Source organism: Anopheles funestus, chromosome 2RL (assembly GCF_943734845.2).
Source record: "Anopheles funestus chromosome 2RL, idAnoFuneDA-416_04, whole genome shotgun sequence".
NCBI classification, from domain to species: Eukaryota; Metazoa; Arthropoda; class Insecta; order Diptera; family Culicidae; genus Anopheles; species Anopheles funestus.
Genome location: NC_064598.1, coordinates 93,595,476 through 93,622,528, shown reverse-complemented (window position 1 = coordinate 93,622,528; position 27,053 = coordinate 93,595,476). Strand labels below are relative to the sequence as shown.

The 27,053-nt window shown below is 41.6% G+C and overlaps 2 protein-coding genes and 1 long non-coding RNA gene across 7 annotated transcripts in view; 1 reads left to right on the top strand and 2 right to left on the bottom strand.

Moving 5' to 3' along the window:
• LOC125761830 (uncharacterized) overlaps positions 1-3,861 on the bottom strand; it is a 237,481-nt gene extending 233,620 nt beyond the window's left edge. The window contains exon 1 of the long non-coding RNA XR_007418142.1: positions 3,126-3,861. This is a non-coding gene — a long non-coding RNA (uncharacterized LOC125761830). The remainder of the gene's footprint in view (positions 1-3,125) is intronic.
• A 3,543-nt stretch (positions 3,862-7,404) lies between these two features.
• Positions 7,405-15,112, top strand: LOC125761816 (sodium/potassium-transporting ATPase subunit beta-1-like). Of its 4 annotated transcripts, none has more exons than XM_049423328.1 (6): positions 7,405-7,539; positions 7,940-8,279; positions 13,758-14,015; positions 14,083-14,264; positions 14,332-14,602; positions 14,681-15,112. In XM_049423328.1, exons 2-6 carry the CDS (start codon positions 8,138-8,140, stop codon positions 14,788-14,790), a joined length of 963 nt encoding a protein of 320 aa, XP_049279285.1. In that variant the 5' UTR covers positions 7,405-7,539; positions 7,940-8,137; the 3' UTR covers positions 14,791-15,112. The 4 variants fall into 4 exon arrangements, with proteins under 4 accessions (XP_049279285.1, XP_049279289.1, XP_049279288.1 ...); XM_049423332.1 differs by having other exon boundaries at positions 7,409-7,488; XM_049423331.1 differs by having other exon boundaries at positions 7,418-7,559.
• Positions 15,113-15,463: 351 nt separating this feature from the next.
• LOC125761802 (uncharacterized protein KIAA0513) lies at positions 15,464-25,813 on the bottom strand. 2 transcript variants are annotated; one of them, XM_049423307.1, is made up of 9 exons: positions 24,157-25,813; positions 18,633-18,753; positions 18,423-18,533; positions 17,997-18,353; positions 17,546-17,799; positions 17,232-17,421; positions 16,770-17,166; positions 16,610-16,704; positions 15,464-16,547 (listed from the first exon to the last, which is right to left on the bottom strand). In XM_049423307.1, the coding sequence occupies exons 1-9, from the start codon at positions 24,475-24,477 to the stop codon at positions 16,477-16,479; spliced, it is 1,917 nt and encodes a 638-aa protein (XP_049279264.1). In that variant the 5' UTR covers positions 24,478-25,813; the 3' UTR covers positions 15,464-16,476. The 2 variants fall into 2 exon arrangements, with proteins under 2 accessions (XP_049279264.1, XP_049279265.1); XM_049423308.1 differs by lacking the exon at positions 24,157-25,813 and adding an exon at positions 18,946-19,832.
• Positions 25,814-27,053: the final 1,240 nt, after the last annotated feature.

The window sequence follows — 27,053 nt, the reverse complement described above, 5'->3', positions numbered from 1 at the left end:
GTAGGAAAGAAAATGTCTACAACTCATACTCTCTTAACCTCATCACAAGAATTCACTCTGTCGCCTATATTGTATGCCTGCTCTTCTGCAATCGATTTATGTAAAAATATTATGCTAAACGATATTAATTCAGCAAATGGATGTAGACCAGATCAAATGGAGATAGAATGCAAGTACTCCTTGTAGACATTAAATGCAGCTCCAATTTTACATGGCGCCCAGCAAGGGCCATAAAGTGGTTCAGTGATAGGAGTCGTTATATCATCCTTTACGTTACCACCTGAACTACACGCGAATACGTGCCCGCGTTTTTACGCAACAAAGGCGTCGGATGGATGGGGTTGTTATTTATTCTTTATTCCTCACTGAAGTATGAACCGTACTCCGAAAGCAAGAGGTCGATCATAATCGGGTACAGCTATGATTACAACCTCCACGCCCTGTCGCAATGCATAAAAATGTCTTAGAAAGATAGCTTTTACGGTGTCGACGTCATCAATACTGAATGTTGTCTGTACCAAGATAAGACGGCTATATGCAGCATTGTAATACACCAAACTCCAATTACAACGATCGAGATGCAAGAGCCAAAAGTGTATAAACCTTCAGGAAGTTCCAGGCCAACTATTACAAATCGAAGTGAATCCCTAATCTGTGATTGACACTGCGCCAAAAATCGAGGCAACCCTGCGGAACGAACGACACAAACCGATTAGATAATGCTTTATCGACACTCTGCGCTTTCGACTGGAATTCGACGACGTTCAGCAGTTCGATTGATAATGAATGTCACTGGGCTATTCGGGTGTATACTTAGGTTAACTTGAACATCTTCTCAGATGCTGGTGCTTCATGTGATTCATCGAAAACATGTTTTCTAAAACATAGCTTCGACACATTCGATCCTAATTAGGGGACACAACGACGAAAAGGGGAAAAAGTAGAGCATAGTAACAAATGTTTTGCATGACTGCAAGACAGTCAACAAACTTATTAACAGCTTGGGGCGAAGATATTCAACCTTCTGGTTTTTGTATTTGTGCAAACAAAAACAATCGTACGTTTAATTAAAACACGGCTACAGCCGCAGCCAGATGCCGATGAGATAATTTGCAGAATAACATTTTAAAGTACAAATTTTGATTCCCAACCATCTTTACAACATTCAATGTATTTGGCAATTAGTATGTCCTATCAAACTTAGTCGCACGTGTAAAATTCTATAACTCTTTGACGTCAACTAACACAGATCTCAAACAGATTGGAAAAGATAAGATGAGTCACAAGTTACATCGTAGTCATGTTACTTTTGAACGTGTGTTTTAGTTATGGTTTTCCTCATATGTTCAAAAGAAGGAGCAGAAAGTAACATAACTTTATTATATCCCATGAAAAATTCCCAAAGCTTTAAGACAAGATCCGCACAAGGTATTGTCCCTGAAATAATGTCCATTGTTACCCCGTCACTACATGCTTAGCAATTGTCGCGTTTGCGAACGTTTGCGTCATACAACGGGAAGAATACAATCGGGATCGAATATTAGAAGTCGGATAGCACCAATTAGAAGCAGCTTCGAGTAGCATAAAGATAAAAACCTTTGTATCCGAGGAATCGAACTTGTCCGAATAATGAAAAGTTTTCAGTATTTTTTATTCATTTTTTACTTAAAGCATTATCTGAGTGAAAAGGAACTTATTTCAAAAAATTCGCATTAAAATACATCAAATTATTAATTTTGCTAAATTTCCCAAACAAAGGTTAGGGGTTAGGGGGCCATAGGAAATTTTCAAATTTTTAAAATTCGATCAATTTCGAAATTCGAAATTTTACATTTTCTCAAACAGGGTAAGGAACTTGGTTCCTCGAATAACTTCCGGCACGGACACCTGAGAGCATGGCTGTCCAAGAAAAAAATGTAGCCATTGGTGCCATCTATCGACCACAGGTTAAAGATTGGCGATCCGTTGGATACCGACCGAGTTATAGGCAAAACTTGGTGCAAAAATGAGCCTTAGTCAATTTTCATTTTTTTGAATTTTTTGATTTTTTTATTATTTTTCACTTTTTTTTTTATTTAAAGCATTACTTGAATGAAAAGAAACACATTGCAACCAATTGGCATTAAAATAAATCAATTTCATTTTTTTTGCAAAATTTCCCAAAAAAAACGTAAGGGGTAAGCCTTATGAAATTTTCGAGTTGAAAATTTTTTAAAATTTTTATTCTGATTTTTTATTATTTTTTGAATTGAAAGCATTGTTTGAGTGAAAAGAAACACATTGCAACAAATTCGCATTAAAATAAATAATTTTTTTTAATTTTGCTGAATCGCTCAAAAATGAGGAAAATTTTATATTTTATCAAACAGGGTAAGGAACTTGGTTCCTCGAATAACTTCCGGCACGGACACCTGAGAGCATGGCTGTCCAAGAAGAAAATGTAGGCATTGGTGCCATCTATCGACCACAGGTTAAAGATTGGCGATCCGTTGGATACCGACCGAGTTATAGGCAAAACTTGGTGCAAAAATGAGGAAAATTTTACATTTTCTCAAACAGGGTAAGGAACTTGGTTCCTCGAATAACTTCCGGCACGGACACCTGAGAGCATGGCTGTCCCAGAAGAAAATGTAGCCATTGGTGCCATCTATCGACCACAAGTTAAAGATTGGCGATCCGTTGGATACCGACCGAGTTATAGGCAAAAATTGGTGCAAAAATGAGCCTTAGTCAATTTTCATTTTTTTGAACTTTTTGATTTTTTTATTATTTTTCACTTTTTTTTTTATTTAAAGCATTACTTGAATGAAAAGAAACACATTGCAACCAATTGGCATTAAAATAAATCAATTTCATTTTTTTTGCAAAATTTCCCAAAAAAAACGTAAGGGGTAAGCCTTATGAAATTTTCGAGTTGAAAATTTTTTAAAAAATTTTTTCTGATTTTTTATTATTTTTTGAATTGAAAGCATTGTTTGAGTGAAAAGAAACACATTGCAACAAATTCGCATTAAAATAAATAATTTTTTTTAATTTTGCTGAATCGCTCAAAAATGAGGAAAATTTTATATTTTATCAAACAGGGTAAGGAACTTGGTTCCTCGAATAACTTCCGGCACGGACACCTGAGAGCATGGCTGTCCAAGAAGAAAATGTAGCCATTGGTGCCATCTATCGACCACAAGTTAAAGATTGGCGATCCGTTGGATACCGACCGAGTTATAGGCAAAACTTGCTGCAAAAATGAGGAAAATTTTACATTTTCTCAAACAGGGTAAGGAACTTGGTTCCTCGAATAACTTCCGGCACGGACACCTGAGAGCATGGCTGTCCCAGAAGAAAATGTAGCCATTGGTGCCATCTATCGACCACAAGTTAAAGATTGGCGATCCGTTGGATACCGACCGAGTTATAGGCAAAACTTGGTGCAAAAATGAGCCTTAGTCAATTTTCATTTTTTTGAACTTTTTGATTTTTTTATTATTTTTCACTTTTTTTTTTATTTAAAGCATTACTTGAATGAAAAGAAACACATTGCAACCAATTGGCATTAAAATAAATCAATTTCATTTTTTTTGCAAAATTTCCCAAAAAAAACGTAAGGGGTAAGCCTTATGAAATTTTCGAGTTGAAAATTTTTTAAAAAATTTTTTCTGATTTTTTATTATTTTTTGAATTGAAAGCATTGTTTGAGTGAAAAGAAACACATTGCAACAAATTCGCATTAAAATAAATAATTTTTTTTAATTTTGCTGAATCGCTCAAAAATGAGGAAAATTTTATATTTTATCAAACAGGGTAAGGAACTTGGTTCCTCGAATAACTTCCGGCACGGACACCTGAGAGCATGGCTGTCCAAGAAAAAAATGTAGCCATTGGTGCCATCTATCGACCACAGGTTAAAGATTGGCAATCCGTTGGATACCGACCGAGTTATAGGCAAAACTTGGTGCAAAAATAAGCCTTAGTCAATTTTCATTTTTTTGAATTTTTTGATTTTTTTATTATTTTTCACTCTTTTTTTATTTAAAGCATTACTTGAGTGAAAAGAAACACATTGCAATCAATTGGCATTAAAATAAATCAATTTCATTTTTTTTGCAAAATTTCCCAAAAAAACGTAAGGGGTAAGCCTTATGAAATTTTCGAGTTGAAAATTTTTTTAAATTTTTTTGTGATTTTTTATTATTTTTCTAATTTTTGAGTTAAAAATATATTTGTTATTTTTTTGATATTTTTTATTCTTTTCTTTTTTTAAGTGCTAAGCGTTTAGTGACGGGGTTAAATAATGAATAATGGTGCAAGTAATGGTGTCGGATAAATATGTAAGTCGAATATGTCGGACTTTCACTCGTGTAATCTCAAGTCGGGCAAGATCACCAAAAAAAAAGGAACAGCTATATGAATGATTGGAAGAATGGTGGATGGCAAAATGGAGATAACTCAGCGTTTATCTATTTCGCAAAAAAAAAAACGAAATAAACCTTTTTCTGAAGAATTTTGTCTCATCTAATGGGGACTTTAATGACATGAAAGAGAGAATAATAAGACAAATGTGCTCTCCTTTATCTTTACTCAATATAAAACAAATAAAATAAATAATAAATTTAAACTGGATTCTTGTTGATTTTACTTTAGTTACAAATATTTTGTAATATGTTTATATATGTTTATATATGTTCATATATGTTTTATATATGTTTTGTTGAACAACAAAACCTTTCAAACCCCCGTTCACTTCGCCATGCATGAAATTCAATAACCGAATGACTATAGGGTAACATTTGGGCAAAATATCGAAATGGGAAACATGTTGTTATTCAGCGCACCATATCATATCCGAGTCAATCAACTCAGTAATACGAACCTGGTAAAATCCGGTTTTATCTCATTCATGCTTGTCCGCATGCGTGTTTCATTAGGTCGATCGCGAGGTGTTGTGAGATGCGTATCCGGTTTGATCAATGGCAAAGATGAAGACTTACTACTGCTTAAAAAACAATCTTTACCATCATCTTTGCGGATCGTGTTTGACATAAATTGATGTTGTCTTTAAAAATGCTAAAAAAGTAACATGTTTTCTTAAGATAAAAGCAAGTACAAAATGTATCAAAGTATTTGGTACATTTTACACCCAAAAAAACATATTCATCACAACTTGCTACCCATCTCAACCGCTACAGTTTGTTTATTCCGTAAATACACGGAGTAAGAAGTCTGTCTTCCCTTCTTTAATTACCTTCCGAAGGCAGTAGTAATTTGGTGGTGCTGCAATGAGATTTTTTACTACGCCCACACGATCACAGGAAGATGTGTTTCAAGGGCAGCATCTGGAGGGGTGAGAGAAGACGGCTAAAATAAATCCAAACAGTGTTACGAAAATGTAATGCAAAATTATTTGGCAACACCTTTGGGAATTTTCGACACTAAAAATATGAAGTAAAAAAACACGCTTTACTTTCGTCTGTAAAGCAATGCAAGATTGGTTTGGAGAGAAATGACAAATTACTGATCAATATATGTACATCGCCAAGTGTTTGAAATTCCTCAAACTTAACAATAGACATCAATCCGTTCATGATTGCTAAAATATCACAAAATCATCGTCAGATACGTGCTATCAGCAGCTTCTCTTTAGGCGTGAAATTTTTCACTTCATATGCTCAGATACAACTCCACGCATCCCGAACGTCGATAATTACGTCAAATGTACGATTCGCGGCCAAGCAAGATCCACCACACAAGCCTCCACAGTTGCAACGTCCAATGCAGCGAGAGTTCCCACCGGTAGCCTTTAGATGCACCCGGCTCAAACTGAACGAAACTAGTTCCTCCCGACTCGAGTCGGTCGAGATCGCTCCAGGTAAACCTGAGCCGTATACCGCCCATCACCGGCAAAGGTGTGCGCTCATGGTTGATTTAGCATTGTGAGGGACAAATTGGGTGGCGATATCGATGGCACAACCGAATCAAAACAATGTTCGACTTGCTCCACATAAGACAAAGTGCATTTGGGTAAAAACTGGTTTTTAAGGTTAATAAAAAAAACAAAAGACATCCGTTTCGAGCGGGTTGCTTCTGAGAAACCATTTAACCCTGACCAGACGACGTGCACCACGATCGTACCGATCACGAAGGCCGCCCAATTTTTGGAGCCCTTCATTATAAGGTAGCTCTAGAGTAAGGGGGGAGTGTAGGTCGGATGTGGTGATGTTTGACCGGTGGAGGTAGAAAATTTGGTAGGGAATGAGCCCTTTTTTGAGTGACGAATCTCATACGATCGGAAACGCACTTTAATCGTACAGTGCACTGCGTAAAAAAGTCACCAAAAAATATTCAAATTAGAATGAAATTTTATTTTAAGGAATTTTTTAAACATTCGAATATAACACCTTTCTTTAGTTCTTTAATTGTTGTTTTTGCTTTGTTTTATAAGTGCAATTCTATGTCGAAATATTACGTACAAGAGAAACCATATCACACATTATGCTCGTGCCTCTAACATTCCTTAAACCGGGCTATCAGTCAGCAACAGGGGCTACGACACGTTTCATAGCAAATGTGATAAAATAGTAGTAAATTCGATTTTCGCAGAAGGTGCATGCTGAACTTACCTGACCATTTTATATGCTTCCAGTTAGCTGCTCTTATCAGCGAAGCTTGCACACGGTGTTATCAATCTACCGAACCAGTTCCATTAAACGTACCTTCGGTGACGTCACTGTGCTCATCACCGACAGTGGCAGCTTTTGCGTGCCGTACTGTGACGAAGGGCAGTGCGCTGGTTTCGTCTTTATCAAACGATTAAGTCGCGTTGCGTGTGCTGTTGAAAGAGCGGGAGAGAACCTCATTAAAGGGGTTCCCATTTGCTATGGGGCATCGTGGGCAAATATAAAATTAGATAGTGAAACTAATCAGAATTTTAAGTTTAATTTAATTTTTTTTATTTCAATAAGGACGGCCAGGCCGTATGACTTAAGTTTAATTTTAATATCGTAAATACTTTTCTAAACACTATTTTAACTCTTCATATTGATTTTATACATAAACACTAAGCAATTGTATCTGAAACACCGATTGTTTCAACATTATTTACCCACAGTCTATTTTGCTACAAAGTTACCAACAATTGCCATTAAGTATTTCGCTCTTCCGCTGAGAATATCCGGGGGGTAAGCCAAAGTATGAGGAAGATTTGCTTTGTGAACCGGCTATATGATATCAACTGTATTCACTTCGGTCCTAGAAAGTTGACTATGCGGCGAATAGAAGTCTTACTCAAGTATAAATAAATTAATAAGTATTTCCCTCTTAGTAACTATTGTATGCGCAAACCCTGTACGATTCGATGCTCTCGCTCACATTCACGGGGTATAGTGAATCGGTTTCCGAAACGCATCGTAAACAGGACTGGCGCGATCTAACAGCTGTCAATTGTCTCTCGGTCGTCCACACGTGCGTACGCGTCTGGCTGCAAAAGCGCCAGCAGTAAGATCTGTTCCCCAGCTCGACGGGCTGGAACAATTTGTTTCCAATAGTGTGAGTGGGTGTGCGTGTGTGTGTGCATGAATCTTTTCTAATCCACTATCGAAAAAATAAAATCCAATCCCAGTTGGCGGTGTGCGTACTTTCCAATGCAAAAGTTTTTAAACACTTGACAGTCTGCACAATTGATTGTTTGTTTTTACTGCACAGTGGTGTATAGTGCTGTTGTTTTATTTGCTGTTAATTTAAAATTCACACAGTTTTACAACAAAAAACACATCTTTCTAAACGCTTGATCATTGTGAAACAGTTTCCGATGGTACACAGCACAAGCTTCGTAGTTGTTTCTTTCTTCACTAGCGGCAAACAATAATTGCAGTGCAGCTTTTTCAACAGAAGAAACCTGAATCGAAAGTATTTATTTAATTTATATATTCACCTTTAACCCCTGTAGCATTAGTGTCGTACGACTACCAGCCAGTTGTTAAGCGTGTTTAAGTTTGGCGCATTATTGCAGTGAACACTACATTGAAGAGTTTCTAAAATCTCTCACGAAAATAAATAAACAGCAGTGAGCCGCTGTTTTGGTTAGTGAGCAAGTGTTTTTCGTATCATTTCGTTCAACACGGCACTTGTGGACTTTTGAACAACAATGCCTGCAGAAAAGCGTACCAGTCAACCACGGATCGTGCGAACGTACGAGTTCCCGACGAAGCCAGAAAAGCAAACGCTCGGACAGTATCTCTACAATTCGCAGGATGGCAAAATTCTTGGCCGGACGGCCAAAAACTGGGGTAAGTAATCGGACAGACAGTCCGAATCCGTTATAGTCACTAGTGGACATCTTCATCTTGCGGGGCTTGCGGTATAGTGATGATCCTTCCTGTAGTGTTCTCCGAGATGTGCTCTATTACCAGCCGTGCCGGGTGGAGGAAGGCCTTGGATGTGTGTTTAAACACTTCCCCAGCCTGCTTAGCTCGTCCCGTAGCTGATAACGTTATCATCAACTATGGGTGCTGGGTGGCTTTAGGAACGCGTTTGCCTGGTTGCGGATGCATACACGCGCGCTCGTGATGGCATAGTTCCGTGATAAGAGTCCCCTTCCCGAGTGAAAGAATTATGCCTCACCTCACTAACCGTGGTTTGGAGCTGGAGCCCAGTTGCGATAGGGGTTAAGGCGGCCGGGTGTTCGGATTGTAGCAGGTCGAGAAATTGCAACACTGGCAAACTGATGCGACACGGTCACATGGTTCTACTACAGCTGTGTCTGGATCTCTGCGTTCAAGTGATTTTTGTTTTTTAATTGCAGTATGCTATTCCTCCACAATATGCTTCCATTCGAGGATCTGCTTGTGGTGGGTTTGTCCACTTGAAAGCACTTCAGACACGTGTCATGAGTTTTAAATCGAAGAGAGCAGAAATGAACAAACGCTTACTTGCGTATCGATGTCCATAAAGCAACTCCAAACCAAACATACGTGCATTTAATCGAGTTTGATTACACGCGAGAGCTCCACAAAATTACCCCAAGGCTTTTGTCATAACGTTAGTTCATGATCATTATCTTGGTTGTTCGTTCAAACAACAAAAAAAAGTATACAAATCTCTCATCGCGTTTTGCTACTGCAATGATGGAAATCCGAAGGTTTTTTCCATCGATGTTGAAAGTTGGCAAATACAACACGGCAATACCATGGTTAATTCCAGGAGTTCCTCTGAGACATTTCGCCTTCCCATCATTAGGATTCGTAGACATGAGGACAGTCATTTCGCCATTCCATCCCCGGCTGACGTAACCTTTCGTTAGGATGCGAATGTTAATGATCATCCATGCGAATTGATTATCACTTTGTCTATACCTTCTGAAATGGACCATGAGCTCGAGTGTGTTTTTCGAATTCACTGTCCTCGGGTCCTAATTTCGATCGATAAACAACCTTATTTAACTAATTATTGTGTTCGCATTCACACTTTGTTTTTAAATGATCGTATCCGGATCGAGCTGGTTTCTGGTTCTGCATTTATCTGGCAGCTGGTGGATGGAGTTGTCATCAACAATATAGTTCCTTCATGCGATGCAATGATACAGCTGTAGCTGAATGCTTTCTTCTAATTACCTTCGGCCAGCTTTAGATTTTATCAGCCCTCCTGTAACCTGTTGCACGATTCGAGACATTGCTGCTGATCGTGCGTGTGGAACAACCAATGTGTACCGATCTACTTCTTACGGATATCTCAATTATTCCAGCAAACCGACCTGTCTGGCACTATTTTAGGAGTTTAGCATTTTAAAAAGGAACATACTTTTGTTCCATTTTTTGCACTCTTTCTCTACCTGCATGACATCCTCCGTTGCTGAAGTGGATCATCACGAGGATCGCAAACACCATCAACACCATCTGGCCAGTGATACATGTGGTGGTGGTTTTACTTGAAATTTTGGAGGTCTAAAAATAACGACACACCAAAATCCATACTGTTTGCTACTTATCGCTCCATTTCGTCGCCCGGTGAGGCACAACTATAATTTAGCACGCCCAACAGGTGTCTACGGTACATGGTCGTGAGGTTCATGCATAAGACGTCCGGGGGTGGTCTTAAGACGTTACGCTAACGTCAGAACCGCGCTCTGCGGTGCACATGGTTATACTATTGACATGGGTGCGGCGATAGAACCAAGGTCAATAAACAGTATAAATGGGTCGTTGTACGTTCGCCACAGTAACGTAGCCAAGTTAGTCAAATAGAGGGCCTGCGGTACAGTTTTCGAAGCGAAGTGCAGCTCGAAATGTGTTTTAATAGGGGGTGTGTTATTCGAGCAACTTTGTTGACTTACTTTTCTATTTCCCTTCACCCTTTTAATCCCCAAACACATTATCACAACTGTCTGCAAACCATGCTGCATAGCAACATCTTCCCGCGTTTTTTTTTTGTTGTTTGGTAATCTCTCGCTCCCTCTCTATTAATCTTATCATCAGCTCCAGTTGAGGTTGGATGAATCATTCCTGGAACAAAGGAAAGAGAAAAAAAGATACCGAGAAACGATTATGCTGTTACTTTACTAGCTTTCTTAGTGTCTGAAGCAAAAGAAATGATAAAAAACCCCCACAAATGGAGTGTTAAGAGAGAATACCACAATTGAACGACACCTTCTCTGCTGTCTGCCTTCCTTCACTGCTTCACGCTCAGAGGAAGCACTGTCTCATGCCGGCATCTGGCGTTATCTTGATGGCACTTAATTCGGTCGGTCCCTGTGTGTTTGTCTCACCGCGCTCGCTTGCCATTTAATTAGCGGATACGCCAGTTTCGGCTGCTGGCTGTTTGCGAAGTGGTAAAAATGTGTACGAAAAACACAACAACAAAAAACTCCCCCACACGCTGACGACAGAAACGGAAGAACCCGGATCAGGCGTCTCCATCGACCGGAAAACGTTCACCTTCCATCTCTATCCTGCATGCATGGAGTGTCAAATGCATCTGTGTGATTGAAATCCACTATTTGGACGTTTTTTCCTTCCCATATTTCACACGCGTTAAATTAGCGATAGACAGGAAATGCACCGCATCTCGAATGATCGATCCCCGGGAGTATGGTCGTGTGGAATGGAAGTAGTTTCCATCATGGAGATGGATTGGCCCGATCGGGTTGTTTACCCAGCGTTTAGGAACGCATTTGTTGTTCCACTCACCTCGGCCAATACGGTCTGCTCTGGAGCGAAAAGTAAATTCAATCCGTGTCTATATGATGAACAAATTAGTGATCGGATGATAGATTCGTGTATGGTGGTGCGCAGTATTTTTGATTATCGAAGGCTATTTTGTGGGGATAGGAGAAGTTTGCATGAAGTACAGAATGGAACGGTTCATCGCGAAATGGTGTAAATAGCTATTTAATGTCTATTTACTTTAGGGAGCCTTTTTATCGTTCAGTCAACAGAATGCGCCGTCCAGCTAGTGTAGAGGATGAGATGACCTTAACCTATAATGTAGTAAACTCCAAAGTTTGAGCTATTATTGAATGGCAACCTCTTATCAACTATCAGTTGTAGAATTTTTTAATCTTTTTTTTAAAACAAGTTAACTTGAAACAGCCTCTCAGCATCTATTTTTAATTTATCAGTTTGTATTTGTGGCTAGCTGGGATTTGGGGGTGGAAAATTCGAATTAAGAATTGAACCCTTTACCGCGGGTCCAGTCGAGAGTTGAACACAACCTTGGGGACGTGTAGCTGGAGTAGTCGCCCTACCAACCCTTCCTTTTGACCCGCTCCATTGAATAACACTAATCGATGATAAAATTGGCATCAGCTATTATTAATCGAACCGAAGGTGTTACGTTGTAATGGGATGAAATTATTAACATGAACAACGAGTTTCTTCTCGCTACACCCATATTTCTCTAATCGAACAAGTCAATCGAGGTGCTATAATTGCGATCAATATGCGTTATTGCACTCACGATCAATTTGCTACCCACCGCATGATCCGTTCAGCTTCATCTGCATACAAATCAATGCCATTTTTGTTTTCCACTACATGCACCAGGTCAAAACTGCATCGTTCGCGTTGGTGGTAGTAAGAGAGAAGGTGTCGCTCGTGTCCACCACTAGTGCATTTCCGCTAATGTATCGCTCCGTACTCGTACCCTCACATCCGCTACCTTGGAATGCCGTACATTCTGACCGTTTGCAAATCGCGTGGGTAGAACGACGTGCAATGAAAATGTTGGGAAATTGTGACAGAATTCCTGCTCACAGTAGTCGCGGAACGCTATCGCACGGTGATAAGTGTCTTCATCGGCGACAATGTTTAACTTCGAACCGAAAAAAACATTCGCCAAGATCAGCAAATAATTCACACGTGTAAATGATCTGCTTAAATTTCACCGACTTTAACCGTTTCTGCTTGAAACGAATTCAAATTCTATCTTGATTAAAGATACGTTCTTTAACAACAACAAAACAAAACACTTTCTCACCGCTCGTTTCACTGTAACACACAAACACTGCTAACAGACAGGAGCTAAATTTAATCATCCAATTTCAACCGGTGTCATTTCATTCGCTCTGCCCGCTAGCTATCGTGCTGGGTATCAGTGTAATACTTTTTCTTGTCGTGTAACCTCGCCTAACCCTAGCGCAGGCGGTACCGGTGGAACACGGAAGGAGTGCATTCGGTGCGAAAGAACCGAAGGCTTATTGCGATTGCATCGAACCGGATACGGGTGGTTTTCGGTTTCTAAATATACAAAAACCGCTCAAGTCTCCACCACTAACGATGTGCGGTTGGCGTTAAACAGGCTGTTGTTGTGCTTGTTTTCATTTTGGTGACCAAATGGGTGGGTTGTTCAGTTTACCTGTTTAGCTAAACATTTTGTCTAACGAACTAAATTGAAAAGGGTTGAAACTAGATGTTTTTGTCCCCCTGTCACTGAAAGTAGTCAAATGAAAATTAAAACAACATCAAACCGGTTTGCATTGGTTTAAACAACGATCAACCGATTATAGAACATGCACTCTAGCCTCACGTTAAGATTAATAGCGGACAAACACACGATAAACATATTGTTACTTCCGATGATGCTAATAACACTGCGTCCACTGCTAGATCCCATGATGCATTTGCAAAATGTACACCTATTAGAATGACATTAAGGCACCAGTATGCCAAATACTTGACACCGGCGTACACGGTGCGTTGATGTATATAATTTACAGCCACCCGATAACGAGTTGCAATTCTGCACACTGCAGCTAGCGCTCGTGGACACGCGTTGATCACATTAATTGTCTGCGAGCTAACAATCACGGTCGGACTGGCTGTTACTATGTGCTCTTTGATTAAGATACCTTCTGTTGACGGTTGATCCACTTATCGCGATATCGGAAAGATCCGCAATGTGCGATCTTGCATCGTTCTTTTTCTTCTTCCACGGCGTGATCCACACTCACGTTTTCTGATGTGGTGGGAGATCTTCTCTTCCTCTTTATTATGACCCTAAACCTGATGAACTGATTAAGGACTTTTCGACTTCAAACCGAAGCAGTGTCAAGCCTTGAATATCTGATGGATCTCTCTCTCCTGTAATCATTCTTAATAAGAACTCAATTAATGTAGAATTTCTCTCAACTAAGGTAGCTTTGTGAACTTCTTCAAAGCATCGATTCATGCCCCAGGAAACTCCTGTAGTTTCTTGTTAATTCTTCTAATTCTTATCGTACTGAAGTCGTTATAAAGCTCTTTACTGATGTCTTCCTTTTAACATCCCAATAGCGCAACTTATGCTGTTCTATGCCTGCTTCTACATTGTGCTGGCGGCACTCTTTGCCATATGCATGCAGGGACTTCTGGTCACGTTAAACCATCAGCACCCGAAATGGCAGCTGGATGAGTCTCGTATCGGTACCAACCCCGGTGTCAGTTATCGTCCCCAGCCGGAAGATGCAGAAGGTCCCAACTCTATTCAGTATATAGCGGCCAACAAAACGGACGTTACGGGGTGGGTCAACTTGATCAACGAATTTCTTGCACGTAAGTCAAAAAGCGATATGGTAAAGGATGCGTGCGAAGTGATTAATTATTCGTGACATCTTTGCAGCTTACGCGGACCATACACTACTACCCGGCGGTGGCAAGAATCAGGTGATCTGTGATTTCAACACACCACCATCGAGCGGAAATGTGTGTGCGTTTGATGTGAAGAATCTTGGCGCTTGCACGGCATCGTCAGGATACGGATACAGCCGTTCGGCGCCCTGCATTTTCATTAAGCTCAACCGAGTATGTGACTTTAAATGTTTCTTTCCGCTCTCTATAATTTACTGATGTGACTCATGTGTCGGTTTAGATTTATGGCTGGCAACCCGAATTCTATGAAGATGTGGATGATCTTCCCACCGACATGCCCGATAATCTGGTATCGCACATTCGTTCGCTTTCTCCACCCGAACGTCGCCAGGTGTGGCTATCGTGCAAGGAACTAACCAACAGCGACGAAGACCTGCTCGGACCGATCGAATATATGCCGAGCCAAGGTTTCCCAGCGTACTACTACCCGTACATGAACGTCGAAGGCTATCTGAGCCCACTGGTGGCGGTACATCTTGCCAGACCAAAGCGTAAGTATAGACCCTATGCCGTAAGCACGTAATCTCGCACCGCATTACACTATCTTTACTCACCTTTCTCGATTGCAGCAAAAACGACCATCAACATCGAGTGTCGTGCCTGGGCGAAAAATATTGTGTTCCGTGGGGGAAGCCGCGATCGAACGGGTTCGGTGCAGATATCGCTGCGTATCGATTAGATAGCGATGCGGTTGAATCCCAACGAGCATGGCATTGGGAGGACATAACGCGAAACATCAGTACCTTCCCCTATGTGACAATGTCGAATGTCGTTGTTGTTGGATTGTTTTTTTTTTTTGCTTTGATTCGTGATTCAGAGCGTTGGATCAAAATCAAACAACCGGATGATGATTCTGTTGAACGGCATAATATGAAATTAAATCGATCGCACAAGAAGCATACAACAGACAAAACAATCATCCGCCAACCATCCGTGCTATGAACGAGTTTACTTAAACGTTTTAGTCAAGTGAGATAATAAAAGTAAAATATGGAAATAAACTACAGACGGTTAATTTATGTACCAAACCACGTGCGGTGTGCGAATTTGAGTGTACCCAACGCGAGTGACCGTTAGAATGCAATTGAATGTGAAATGTTTCATGACTACAAGGGATGAAATGTTTCATTCATACGTATGGTGAAAAATTTCACACACTGTTATACCACATGCGCTTGTTTTTTTTTTTCTTTCTGTTCAGACGATGTAATATAATTTTAGAACTTAATAAAAATAGTTTAAAGTAGTTAGTAAAATTAGCAAAATACAAAGAACTCTAAAAAATTCCATTAAATGCTAAGAATCGTAACACTTTCTAGTTTCGCAAATCATTTTCGCATTTCCAACGCCAGTTAATCATTTTGAATTGGTTTGAGGGTTTATTCCGTCTTTGTTTAGTTTGTGATAGGCGAGAAATCTATATTACTGGAAATAGATACGGCTGCGCTGCTATTACACCAACGTACACAACGTGTGTCGGCTTCATCCTTCAAACACCAACCGCCCCCCGGGCATACCGTGCGCGAATACTTTGGGAAATATTTTATGAACTAGTTAACGTTTTATCACGATTATGTTATTCTGCCTTCGCGTCCTGTCGAAGTTCTCTGCGTGTTTACGTGTGAGTTCCTTATTGCTTAATCGACATAACAACTGGGTTAGTATGGCATTTCGTGCTGCGGCATTCAATCTTCACGTCCATCTTTAACCCTACTTAAAGCATTTGCTCATATATCGCTTAGTTTAACGATCTTTCGATCTGCTGATCACGTCTTGTGGTTCACTTGTTATTGGAATGATATACATACATACACACACAAACACACACACTATCGTGTCTACCATCGAATAGGCCGTGTGCTGAGCCTCAGCACCTGCGTCGTATCGATCGGTTACTTGTTCCATCCTTTCCCGTCTGTATGCTTTATTGTCAAATCTTTTGCACATCACACACCGATTGTTTCTATTGCTTTCTTGACCTACACGCATATCTGTTGTTTCAAAATGTTCCAACACTAAATCTGATTCTCATAAGAAAGAACTCCCATTTCTCCAGTTCCAATCTCAACACTGTTGGTATGCTTGTTGAATAATAAATCGAAACGGTGCAGCTAACCTTGGGGTTTTAAAAATCCAGAAGGAACTATCGCGTCTAGTAGGCAAATAAATTTGTCCGTGTGCGGAAATTGGTAGATACAAGGATACATGCTTCTTCCTGTCGCTGGACATTGAGCGTTTTTTTTCTTGGGTAGGAAGCGATTAGCTCGTTCGCTCATTCATCTATTGGACATCACAAAAAGTTATCACAAAATACTATCCGTTTACTCAACCTGGTTGCGTTGTGTGTTTTCGCCGTTGTTTCGTCTTAGTTCTCCCTCCATGGGTCCGTTTCGCGGTACATACGATCGACATTCTCTTGCAGAAGTTTCTGTTGCTCTGCAAAACACAGTGGCGTAGGTCAGTAAGGGAATGGTCATGTAAAACGTTGATTTACTTACCCGCTGAAAGATTGGCAATTACACTCTGCTTCACAAGGAACTCATTGCACAATTCCCGCGAAAGTCCAAACGCATGCATGTTGCATGTAAAACTCCTGGTTAAAAATGAAAACTTATTTATTGCATTTTTAAAGTGTTGTTGCTATATAGCGACACTTACCCTAACTGGCCAAAGCTAAGATTCTGATGGTAATGTTTGTCCTCCTGTAGTTCAGCCGGATCAGTCCGATCGCAAGCACTGGTCGATGACGAACGTTCAAGCTCAGGAACAGTAAGCGTAGTTGCACCAGTTGTACCTTCATCCGTAAATCCCAGAAATGGATCTGCTGTGTGGGGAACGGTTACACCGCTAGTGCTGCCTTTGGTCATATGTTTCACCTGTGTCGTTGGGGCACTCGGCGAATGTTTAACCGTCGGTGGCACCGGACGATGTTTCCTTTCCGTTTGCAGTGCATCGAAGAAGGCCGCATTCCAGAAGCGTAGCGTTTGCCAGATCGGTTGATCTCGCAGGTAGGTGTATAGGTACTCCCGGTACGGATCACAGCCCGGTACATCAACTAAGAAACAAAAAGTAAGGCCATATTATTTAAGCACCACAGAGCGCATGGGCATGGATGCTTACTATCGTGGTAAAAGGTAAAGCACATGTTCATAAGCGTTTTGGCCGGAGAGTAGTCCTCGCTTTCGGCACACTCAAACAGTACGATCGCAAAGTATTGTATCAGTGAGTAGAACGTCGATTCGTCCACACGCTTCGTTTTGGCGCGCTGTGCATTAACCAGTCGTGAAAACCACAGTCGTCCCGTTTCCGTCTGAGAAAGGTGAATTATTCGATTACTAGTCTTATTGAAATTTATTTGGAGAATGTTGGTTTTATCCTTGACAGTACTGGGCATTACTTCCTATTTATCTTTTGATTAGGTCCAACCTACTTACCCGTGCGTACTGGCCAAAGTCCGACTTGAGCTGCAGAGTTATGCTGGAACTATCGTGGAAAAGAATGCGTACGAATCGCTTCATAAAGTCAAGTACCGCTTCTTCAGACTGACTGTCTAGGCTGATGGAGGATGCCCACGACGGTACCGAGTTTTCCGACTCCGATCGAATCCACATCTTCAGCTCGGACGATTCGAGCGTGCCACTGAAGGCACACGATTCGTTGTCACTAGTGGAGGCACTGCTTGGAATACCTGTGGACGGAGGAACAATGAAAGTGATCGAGACAATAAACAACAATTTCAAGGTCTCTGATGTTTCAAACATCTGACTTAAGCTCTCTTCAGATAGCTCACGATATAAGCGCAAGAAACTCACGTACTAGCTCAATGTATGATTGATTTAAGCAAGGTAAGTGAGTCATGTGCTAAAACTACGCACAAAAACTTACCTAACCGTGGTTCCCGACCATGGTGAAAGTCCTTGCCCCAGGGGAACCCCTCCGGGGTGGCGACGGTATTAATTCCTAGCGGTGCCGTCCTGGCCGGTGGTTCTCCACAATCCACTCCGCCAGCCGAAGGTTGTGGAGATTTGGAATCGAGCGAGTACGAGTTCTGGCTGTAGTTGCTGTGACTAAAGTCCGCGCTGAGACTGTGCGAAGGAGCCCATTCTGTTACACGATCGTCGCCTTCTTTGCTAGCAGCTGTTGCTTTGACGGTGGTCGTCGCTGTTGGCACCGGTTGTGGAGGTGTACTTAGAACAGGTGCTGGTGGTGGCGGAGGTGGAGGTGGTGGAGGTGGCGGTAGTACTGAAAATGCAAAACAAAAACTTCAGTCCTAGTCCAATGTTCAACTCGCAATTGTTTCTCGCGACGTACGATGCGAAAAGGCAGGATTACGATATCGTCCCGATAGGACCTCCTCGTGTGCCCGTCGCTCCTTCGCTCGACGCAGCTCGTAATCGATCTGATGTTCACCACGGGCATCATCTGTTGGGAGAGTAAATGCAATATAAAAAATAAAACATCACTTTATATATATATGTAAATTAATTAAGAAGAGACAAGCAGAAGGTTTAGTAGTCCGACCTGGATGCTTCATGTTGGACGATTCGTACTTTCGTCTCAACATATCGTCCACCTTCATCTGGTTGCGGTTAGCCGTCGTTTCGGTGTCAGAGGACGAGGTGAGACTGAGGGCGGCATCGATCTGTGAATGAGTGGTTATAGTGCATCAACTTAATGAGTTATTTTTCATTATAATTTTACAGTCTTTTATAAAGTTATTGAGGACAGGTCTAAGAGTATTTATTACACTTAAATGTACTACATTTTTTGCCGGAAAATAATCCTTTCTATATCATATCACAGCTTTAAAGCTTTTCCAGGTCCTCACACGTACCTCACACAAATTGATTGTGAGCACCATCCTACAGCTACATTGTCCGTGAAGTAATCATAACCTCACGAACCACTCACTTAAAATTAACGTCAAACCATAAAACAGGACATCACTTGGCTTTTGCCGGTGCTGGAAGGATGTGCAACATTCAACGGCTATGCCTCGAGTAACTAGCCGCTATCAGCCATGAGCACTTTTGCACTTCAAACATCATCCCTTTGCTCCAAACCCAGCGAACGAACACTACCATCAAGGTTCGGTCAAGGACGCTTCGAGTGTTCCAAGCCATCCAAAGGATCCAGGCCGTTCCATTCATCTTCAACGTGGCTCGATTCAATTGCAAAACCAATCAGTGAAATGAATGAACGAACGCTATCCGATGGGATATGTCGTGTCCTTGCCGAAGGCCACGTGCCGGTATCGTTTGATTGTCCCTGGAAGGGGTATCCAGTGAAGCATCATTCGGATCACCTTTGAGAACAGTACAGAGATACAATGCGCTCTACCAACCACTCAGTTCGTTACGTTGTTGACCCAATTTCCCCAAAAAACCTCAACGATTAAAAAAAGAGTCCGAAATGTACCACGGAAAGGTTAATCGGATGGGATGGGTTCCTGATGTGTTCAGTTAAAGCTGAAATACAAAAAAAAAAACGAAACCGGACACAAACGTTGTGTTCTACGTTGTTTGAATAGCAAACAAAAAAAAACACCGGGAGGGCTTGTTCAGTGGCAAGTACAACAAACTGGTTTGGAATTTCCCGCAGCAGTCAAACGAACATTCCCGGGAAACCGTGTTGCCCGAGTCAGTACAGTCAAACATTTGTTCAACACGCCGGTCAACATGATGTTTGCATCTATTTTGCATAGCAGAACCAGGCGGGACGAATGGGGATTTCCTTTTTTTTGTGTTTGAGTTAACTTTTCCCCCTACGTTTTCTTTTTTTTAGCTACGTTTCCTGGTGTCTATGTCCAGTGTGTCACAAACGAATAGTGCGATGCACTCGCACAGGACATAATGGTGGTCGTTAGTTTGCCTTCCGACCTGACCAACTTTTACCAAGCGGCGTTGAATTATTCAGCTACCTAATTGACGCTAAGTGTTGTCAGAAGATTACAATAATCTTTACAGTGAAAATTGTGTGAATTATTCACACGAAAATGAGACTGTAAATGGTAAATAATTCTTTACTTATGCAAGAGCTTCTTTTAGTACATGGACGCATCTTGTACTGCATGTTCCAAGAACCTTTCAATCTATAATGTGAAACTATGCACACTCCTTCCAAAGGGCCGTGTAAATACTTTTTCTGCCTCCAGCAATGGCATTGGATCCGTCCTTATCGCTACAAGGCCGTACCATCCGTTCACACCTGTCCCAAATGGTTGGACCCGATCAACCCCGAAAGACCACAAGGACACAACCCGTAACCAACCTCCCTTTTTCCTATGGACTCTTACTCCCTTATCTCCTTCTTGGAAGCGTGAATAAGAAGCGAAAGAAAGCCTGGTGGTCTGGTTCACTTATCGTCTTCGTCTGCCGGTTGTGACCTGCCCAATCTACACATCTTGCACACGATGTTTCGTATCACAAATGCTCTTACTGCCGCAAGAGTCGGCACCGTACCATAAACACCGATCAATATCTCGAAACAGTCCCGTAAGGTTCGCGCTGGCACGCGGTACATTCTCTGGCACGACTTTTTCCGCACCATAAATTCCGAGATTCTACCGCAACGGGCCAGACAGATGGTGAGCGGTGGAAAACGGGAGGATGACACGACAAGCGGCATGAACTGTAAGTGAGCAACAGTGAAAATGACTATGGAACACACAGGCGCACGCACACACCCAAAACGGTGGATTGTCGTAGCAACCCCCAAAAAAGCACAAAGATCACATTTTACCCTGGCACACACGACCAACAATGGAGCCTGGTATTATGCTGTACGGTGGTAAGTTTTAGGGCTTTTTCGTGGCTTTTTTTGGGGGACAAGGACGGACATTGCTCACTTCATAGAACCCACTGGCCCCAACTGCACACCGGGGAATCGTTTGACACTTCGCAAAACCACATCTCAGGCCTTCAGGCTGCAATGCGATAGTGTGTGAGCGGTTTTATCCGATACATAATTTATGCAACCAGCGCACCATTCCAACCCGATGTAAAGCGGCCAGCTCGGCATTTTTATGCAACGCCGGAGGGCCGTCGAGAAGGGAGAAGCAACAAAGGATTGTGCGGAAACTCTTCGATAAATCCGTGAATGTAGCAGTGGCCCGCAATTTGTTTTCTAATTAGTCGCATAATGGGATTTTGTTCGTATTGCCGATAAATGGTTGAAACGAGGAACTGCGATATGCAACGGAACGGTGGTTGAGGTCATTACTTTTGCCTCGTGCGTTTAATGTGTTAATGCGTGTAATGGAGCCGCAATCAGCGTGGAATGAATTATTGATTTTGGAAGCGGAATGAAAATGTATAACAGCAGTATTGTGGTTAATTAAATATAGAAAGATAGTAATTCATATGAATTTTCGGTGCCAAGTCATTCAAATCATGAGTCTACTCCCAAAAGATTCTTTGGTTCTCAAAAATTTCTTCAGCGAAATAATATCCCAAGAAAAAATAATGAAAATATTTACAAAAGGGTTTGGATAACATGAATTAAAAAAGCAATCTGCAAAGAGACTTAATTGAAGTTTTGCCTCAACAAACTTTAATCGGATTTGGTGAATTATATTAATATTTATCACACATTTTCCATCTCGTATCGGTGTGCTTTTGAATTATTTATCCACCTTTCATCAAACAGTAAAAAGGAAACGATTTTTTCTTTATCTTTTGACCATTAAAATTCATACATCTTGTGAGCCCTTTTTTTTGGCCGCTGTGCTACTGCCACGATGGATAATTTGGATCACAGATTGATGACTCTCAATATATACCCCTTTTTCGGCTCGAAGTGTTCGTCTGAGTAAACGGACGTCGTCAAATAGTGGGTTTCGGTGAAAAGGGTCATCAAAGCTGGAGAGGCTTTCTTTTTATCCATTGCCGACAATGGGCCCAAGTGGAACCATTCCATTTACGACGCGATTGTATCCGCGGTAAGTGCATTAAACATTTCGGGATCCATCAATTTTGGGACCGATCATTATATCGCTTTTGGTGATTGCAATTCAATGTGGGGCGTATTTTTTTTATTTAAATGAAAAAGAAAGGTTTAGAAATAAATAAAGAAACGAAACATTTTCGTTTTCTATGGTGGCTAGGCGAATTTTAGACACTTGTCACATTTTACATTTTCCCTAGCTACATGGAAATAACCCACGCTGGTGAATAAATCAATCAAGCGCTATATTTCCCATCACCTTCCGCTCCATCAATTATCCTCAGACAATCCTGATTTCACAACCCAACCCGGGGGGGTTTCACCAAACCTCTGAGCGTTTACGGAAGAAAAGAAACCTGAGCGATCGATCGGGTTGAATTCTTGGAAGCGCATATCGAAACTGAACCGCATCCACCGCATAAAGTGCCGTGAAGCGAACAGCGGAAAAAGGCCCGTAAAAGCTGCGTTTCATAACTGGCTGAGAATGTTTGCTCGTTCGCTTATCGGTAGGTTTGCTTTACTGCCGCAACGAACGAGAACCATGCCATCTCAACCAACATCAAGCGGGCCATCGTCTTTGCGTCTGAACCGTACGTCCTTGGGCATCCGGGCCCCTGACACCAACCGGATCGATTATCCCCGGTATGTTCACCCAAGAAGGTGCCGCATTTGACGTACGTTTTCACCTTCGAATTTGATTAGGAACTGATTTGCACCCTAGCGAGGTGAGTTCAAAGAATCTAAGCGGAAAACTCAACCGGATGTTTGATTTCGTACGCTGCTGGAATAATCCATTTACTGTTGCCTGAAGTTATTGAACTTCAATGTGTTTGAAATGTCCTTTCCAAGAAACGACTGTACTCTAGCTGATTTGTGAATAAATAACACATATGTTTTGTGATGAAAAACTTAAAAACAATGACAATAGGAAGTACGAAACATTCACTTTCACTTGAGCAAGACTTCAAAAACTGATAGCTTGAAAGTGGCACAAAAACTTTGCCTTGGGAAATTTTACCAAACACCATCATCCACCGATGTGCACGCGGCAAAATGATAAAAATAAAGCGTTTACCGAACTTTGCACTCCACCCCCCGTAGTGATAGTTTCAAGGCGACAAGTTTGATAAGCTCCATACCCTGGTCACACGACGAACAACAAGTTTTGCTCACCTGTATGTTGTTGTTAACGTGACGAATAACCTTTATTCTCTAGGGAGCGAAGCAACACCCAATGGAACCATGAAATAGGCCGATATACAAATTTGCTGTTCTGTCATCATCCCCCCGGTAAAAAGCTTATCAGGAGAGGTTGTATTTTCTTCTTTTATTTGGTCCAATAAACCATGTTTGAAAGGGAATTAAATATCAGAAAATTCACTCAGTACAATAGAAAGATCACAGTCTAGCCAAGGTTTGAGCCCAGATAGATTTTACTGGCCCAAAGTAGTGCTTGTTTCTCGGTTATAAATACTCAAGCATAACTGAAAATAACTTAGAACGATGCCGATACCGATGAGGACGCTCCAAAACATGATAAAAACCGCAGAAAGCTTTAAGTACCCAAAAACATTCCTCAAGGTATATTTCTGAAAGATTTCATAAATTTAAAATTCTTTGACATTATAATGCACTACAATTTAAACATAAAACACATAACGATCCTAAACATAAATACCCAGAATTTGAAATATATCTAATAATACATCCCTCCTCACAACAGAAGACGCTTCGAAGCTTATGGAAAGTTCATGGAAAAATGAAAAACCAGATTCCATAATATTGTCTCATTATTACATTAATCAACGCTTTGCTCGAGAAAGAGAGTGAGTGTTTGTTCCAATCAGCTGATTTAATTAGCGCCACTCGGAATTCACCATATGGGACCAAACGCACACATGCAAGCACTCAGCATAATTAAGGCACGTGCTTGTGCACTAATCCATCACACCCGACACAGTGCGACGCATTGCACTAATGCTAATTAGTGACACCTGAGGGAAAGATTTGTCTATCGATTCTCAACCACCAAACCACCGTTCGTGACCTTTTCCAACAAAATTTCCACGAAAAGCAAAACAAAAAAATAAATTAAGCTCACCTTGTTGGAGATTCCGTTAATGATTTCGGTACTGTTACCGAGCACCGACAGAAACTTGGACTTGATGGCGCTCGGTGTTTTGCCCATGAACGTACGGATCCGGTTGGTGGCGGGTGAATCCCGTGGACTGTCCGGTGCGCCATCGCGCTCCCGTCGTTCCCTTCGTTCCATCGCACCGTTCGGTAAGGTGTCGCGGCCTTTATCGTATGCACCATTACTGGCATCGTTAGCGAGCGCGGTTGCAGCCATCGTTTGACTTGCGGTTCGCTTCGGACTTAAACGTGATCCCCGCGAAAAGGTAGAAAGGGCCGATCCTTCCATGATGATTCGTACACAGCACACAAAACGACCGAGGCGCGTGGTAAGATAAACTCACAAATGTGTAACTATTTGCAAACGCGACGGATAAGATGCGAGAAGGTCGGGCACTTGATTTGGTTGATGTTTTTTATTAAAAATGTATCCTACCTCGGAAAATCGGTCCACTAAACACACGCACTTCATTACTTTTAATTTTCCTTCTTTCTTTATTTTTGTTTGCTTGTTCCCTCGATCGATTAATTAGAATTTATATCCATCATAAGCTCTCATTCAATTCACCCCGAAAACGTACGATGAAATGATCGCGTCACGTGGCAATTAATCCTGCGCCATCGTTCATCTACCAGATGGGTGAAAGCACGTTTTCTTCTAAAGCACGAAATCGCTCCGATGTTTTGTCTTTCCCCTGCTTCACGCTTATCACTCTCTTTCTCTCTTTTTTCGGCTGGTTCTTATTGTCAACAGGACAACCGCAACATGTCCCTTGCAATGGTGTTTGTGTGAGCGTTTCTTTTTATCGACGGCGGCAGGCTCGGTACTTGGTTCAATTTATGACCCCAAGGATAAACCGTTTTGCTGTTTAGAGATTCATTCCGTCCTGCTCTGGAGCACACGCTAGCATCGATTTACTGTAGACAAACATACTGACGAGGTTGAAGTGGGTCCCGATGCGTGCAAAACCCCCTTTGGGGAAACCGATCGGTGCCGCATTATGTCACAGCCACAAAACGGGAACTTTGCAAAACTACCAAATAGTGGTGAAAGTTTGAAGCTTTTTCTTTTTTAAAAACAGAATTACCCTTGTACAATATTTGCTCGTTGCCAGTTTCACAACCTCACAGCATTTCAATAGCGTGATTTATTAGGCACACACAGTGTAGCGTGTTTTCCCGAAAACACACCACGGAGCTACATTCTAGATAGAACATTCTCGATTACTAACATCCCGGTGGTGAATTGTAGTAATTAGAACACCCAGCAAGAAAACGTACACTCGAAAGAAAACCACAACACACTGCGGCACCACTGGCGGTGTTGCGGGTTTTTACTTTTTCCGGGCCTCACACACACCGAACGCCCGATTGACCGATAAAGCTTTGGTAGCGCATGAAGCGGAAAAGGATCGAGAAAGCAACGATGGAGCGAACGGCAGCAGAGGTTTTTTTTGTGCTTGGTGTGAAAAAAAATGTACCCAAAGCTAGCCAACCTCCACGACCACGGGTACGGGTCGCTCCATCTAACCTACGGAAATGCTACGAAACAACTGACTGGTAATGTCACTGCGGAAACGCTTCTAGCGTTGTCGAGCTTCGTGGAAATATGCAGTAGCGGGAGAGAGAGAGAGAGAGCGTAGCATTTCGTAACGCTTCTCGGGAGTGTAACGAGCGAGCGAACTGTCAAGCTTCGGATCACGAATGTTTATTTGGTATTGTAACCAACACAGGGTGTTCACCCTTCACTCTCTCTCTCTGTTACCCTGTTGATATACCGGCTGTTACGGAGAATTTGCGCACACGCACGTCGATGCCGGTAGAAATAGCCGAAAGAGAAATGTCAAATGTTTTCCCTTCGAAAGAGATTTCGATTTCTTTGCTCCCGATACCCGAACAAACCGTGTTTGTTTTCATCTATCAATCAAATGACCGTAGGAAGTGAGCGTTTTATATTGGTGTGCGTGCTTGGCTTCACTATCAAACACTAGCGTAATGTGTGCCTGTTGAAGCTTAAGAACGAGGTCATAAAAACAAAAACGAAAAAAGCTTCGCTTGAAGGAGGGAAACCCTAGTTCAAATGGTTTGTTACGTTCATTTGTAGCAAAGATACACACACATAACAAAAAGAAACAATGGGCAAAGGTTAATGCCGATGAAATGGAACGCAAGGCTCGACTGTCAATGCTCTTCACGGTTCGATGTTTGACTGCATGCAAGGTCTATGTTAGGCTAAGCCAGTTTATTTCCGTATCTGTTTGGCGGTGACGGTGGTGCAACAAACAAAAAGACGAAAAAAACAACATTCTAACGTTTCACCACGTGCTTTATGCAATGGAGACACCTGGTCTTTTGTAGAAATAAAGGTACTTTGAGTGAAATTAAGAGAATCCATTTTAAATAGATAACTAAAGCAAAATAATGTTCATATTGTACAAATAATAATATCGAAAAGTAAACGAATAAAATAAATTCATGTTAGCACAAATGACGTTTGCCTATTGATAAAGTACCGGGCGCCTCCATCAATACTTGTCCTTGACTAGATGACAATTTAACAACATTGATGAGTGATCAAACACCGCTCGCAACACATCCTTCCCGTGTACTTTCCCTCTTCGCGCGATAATACAACCATCAAACAATTGACGTGACATCGTGATGACGCAAAAGTGAAAACGCGCCGGTTTCGAAACGTGCTGCCCGAAAATTGTCGGCGAAAAAAACATGATCCTCTCAACGAAGCGTCCGAAGCGTGGGCAAGCACCTCAGGCGTAAGTCAAGCGGAAAAGTTCGGCTAAAATTAGTTTTCAAACAGGCACAGTTGCCGGCTCTGTGCGTGTGTGTTTGCAGGAGCGCAAATGA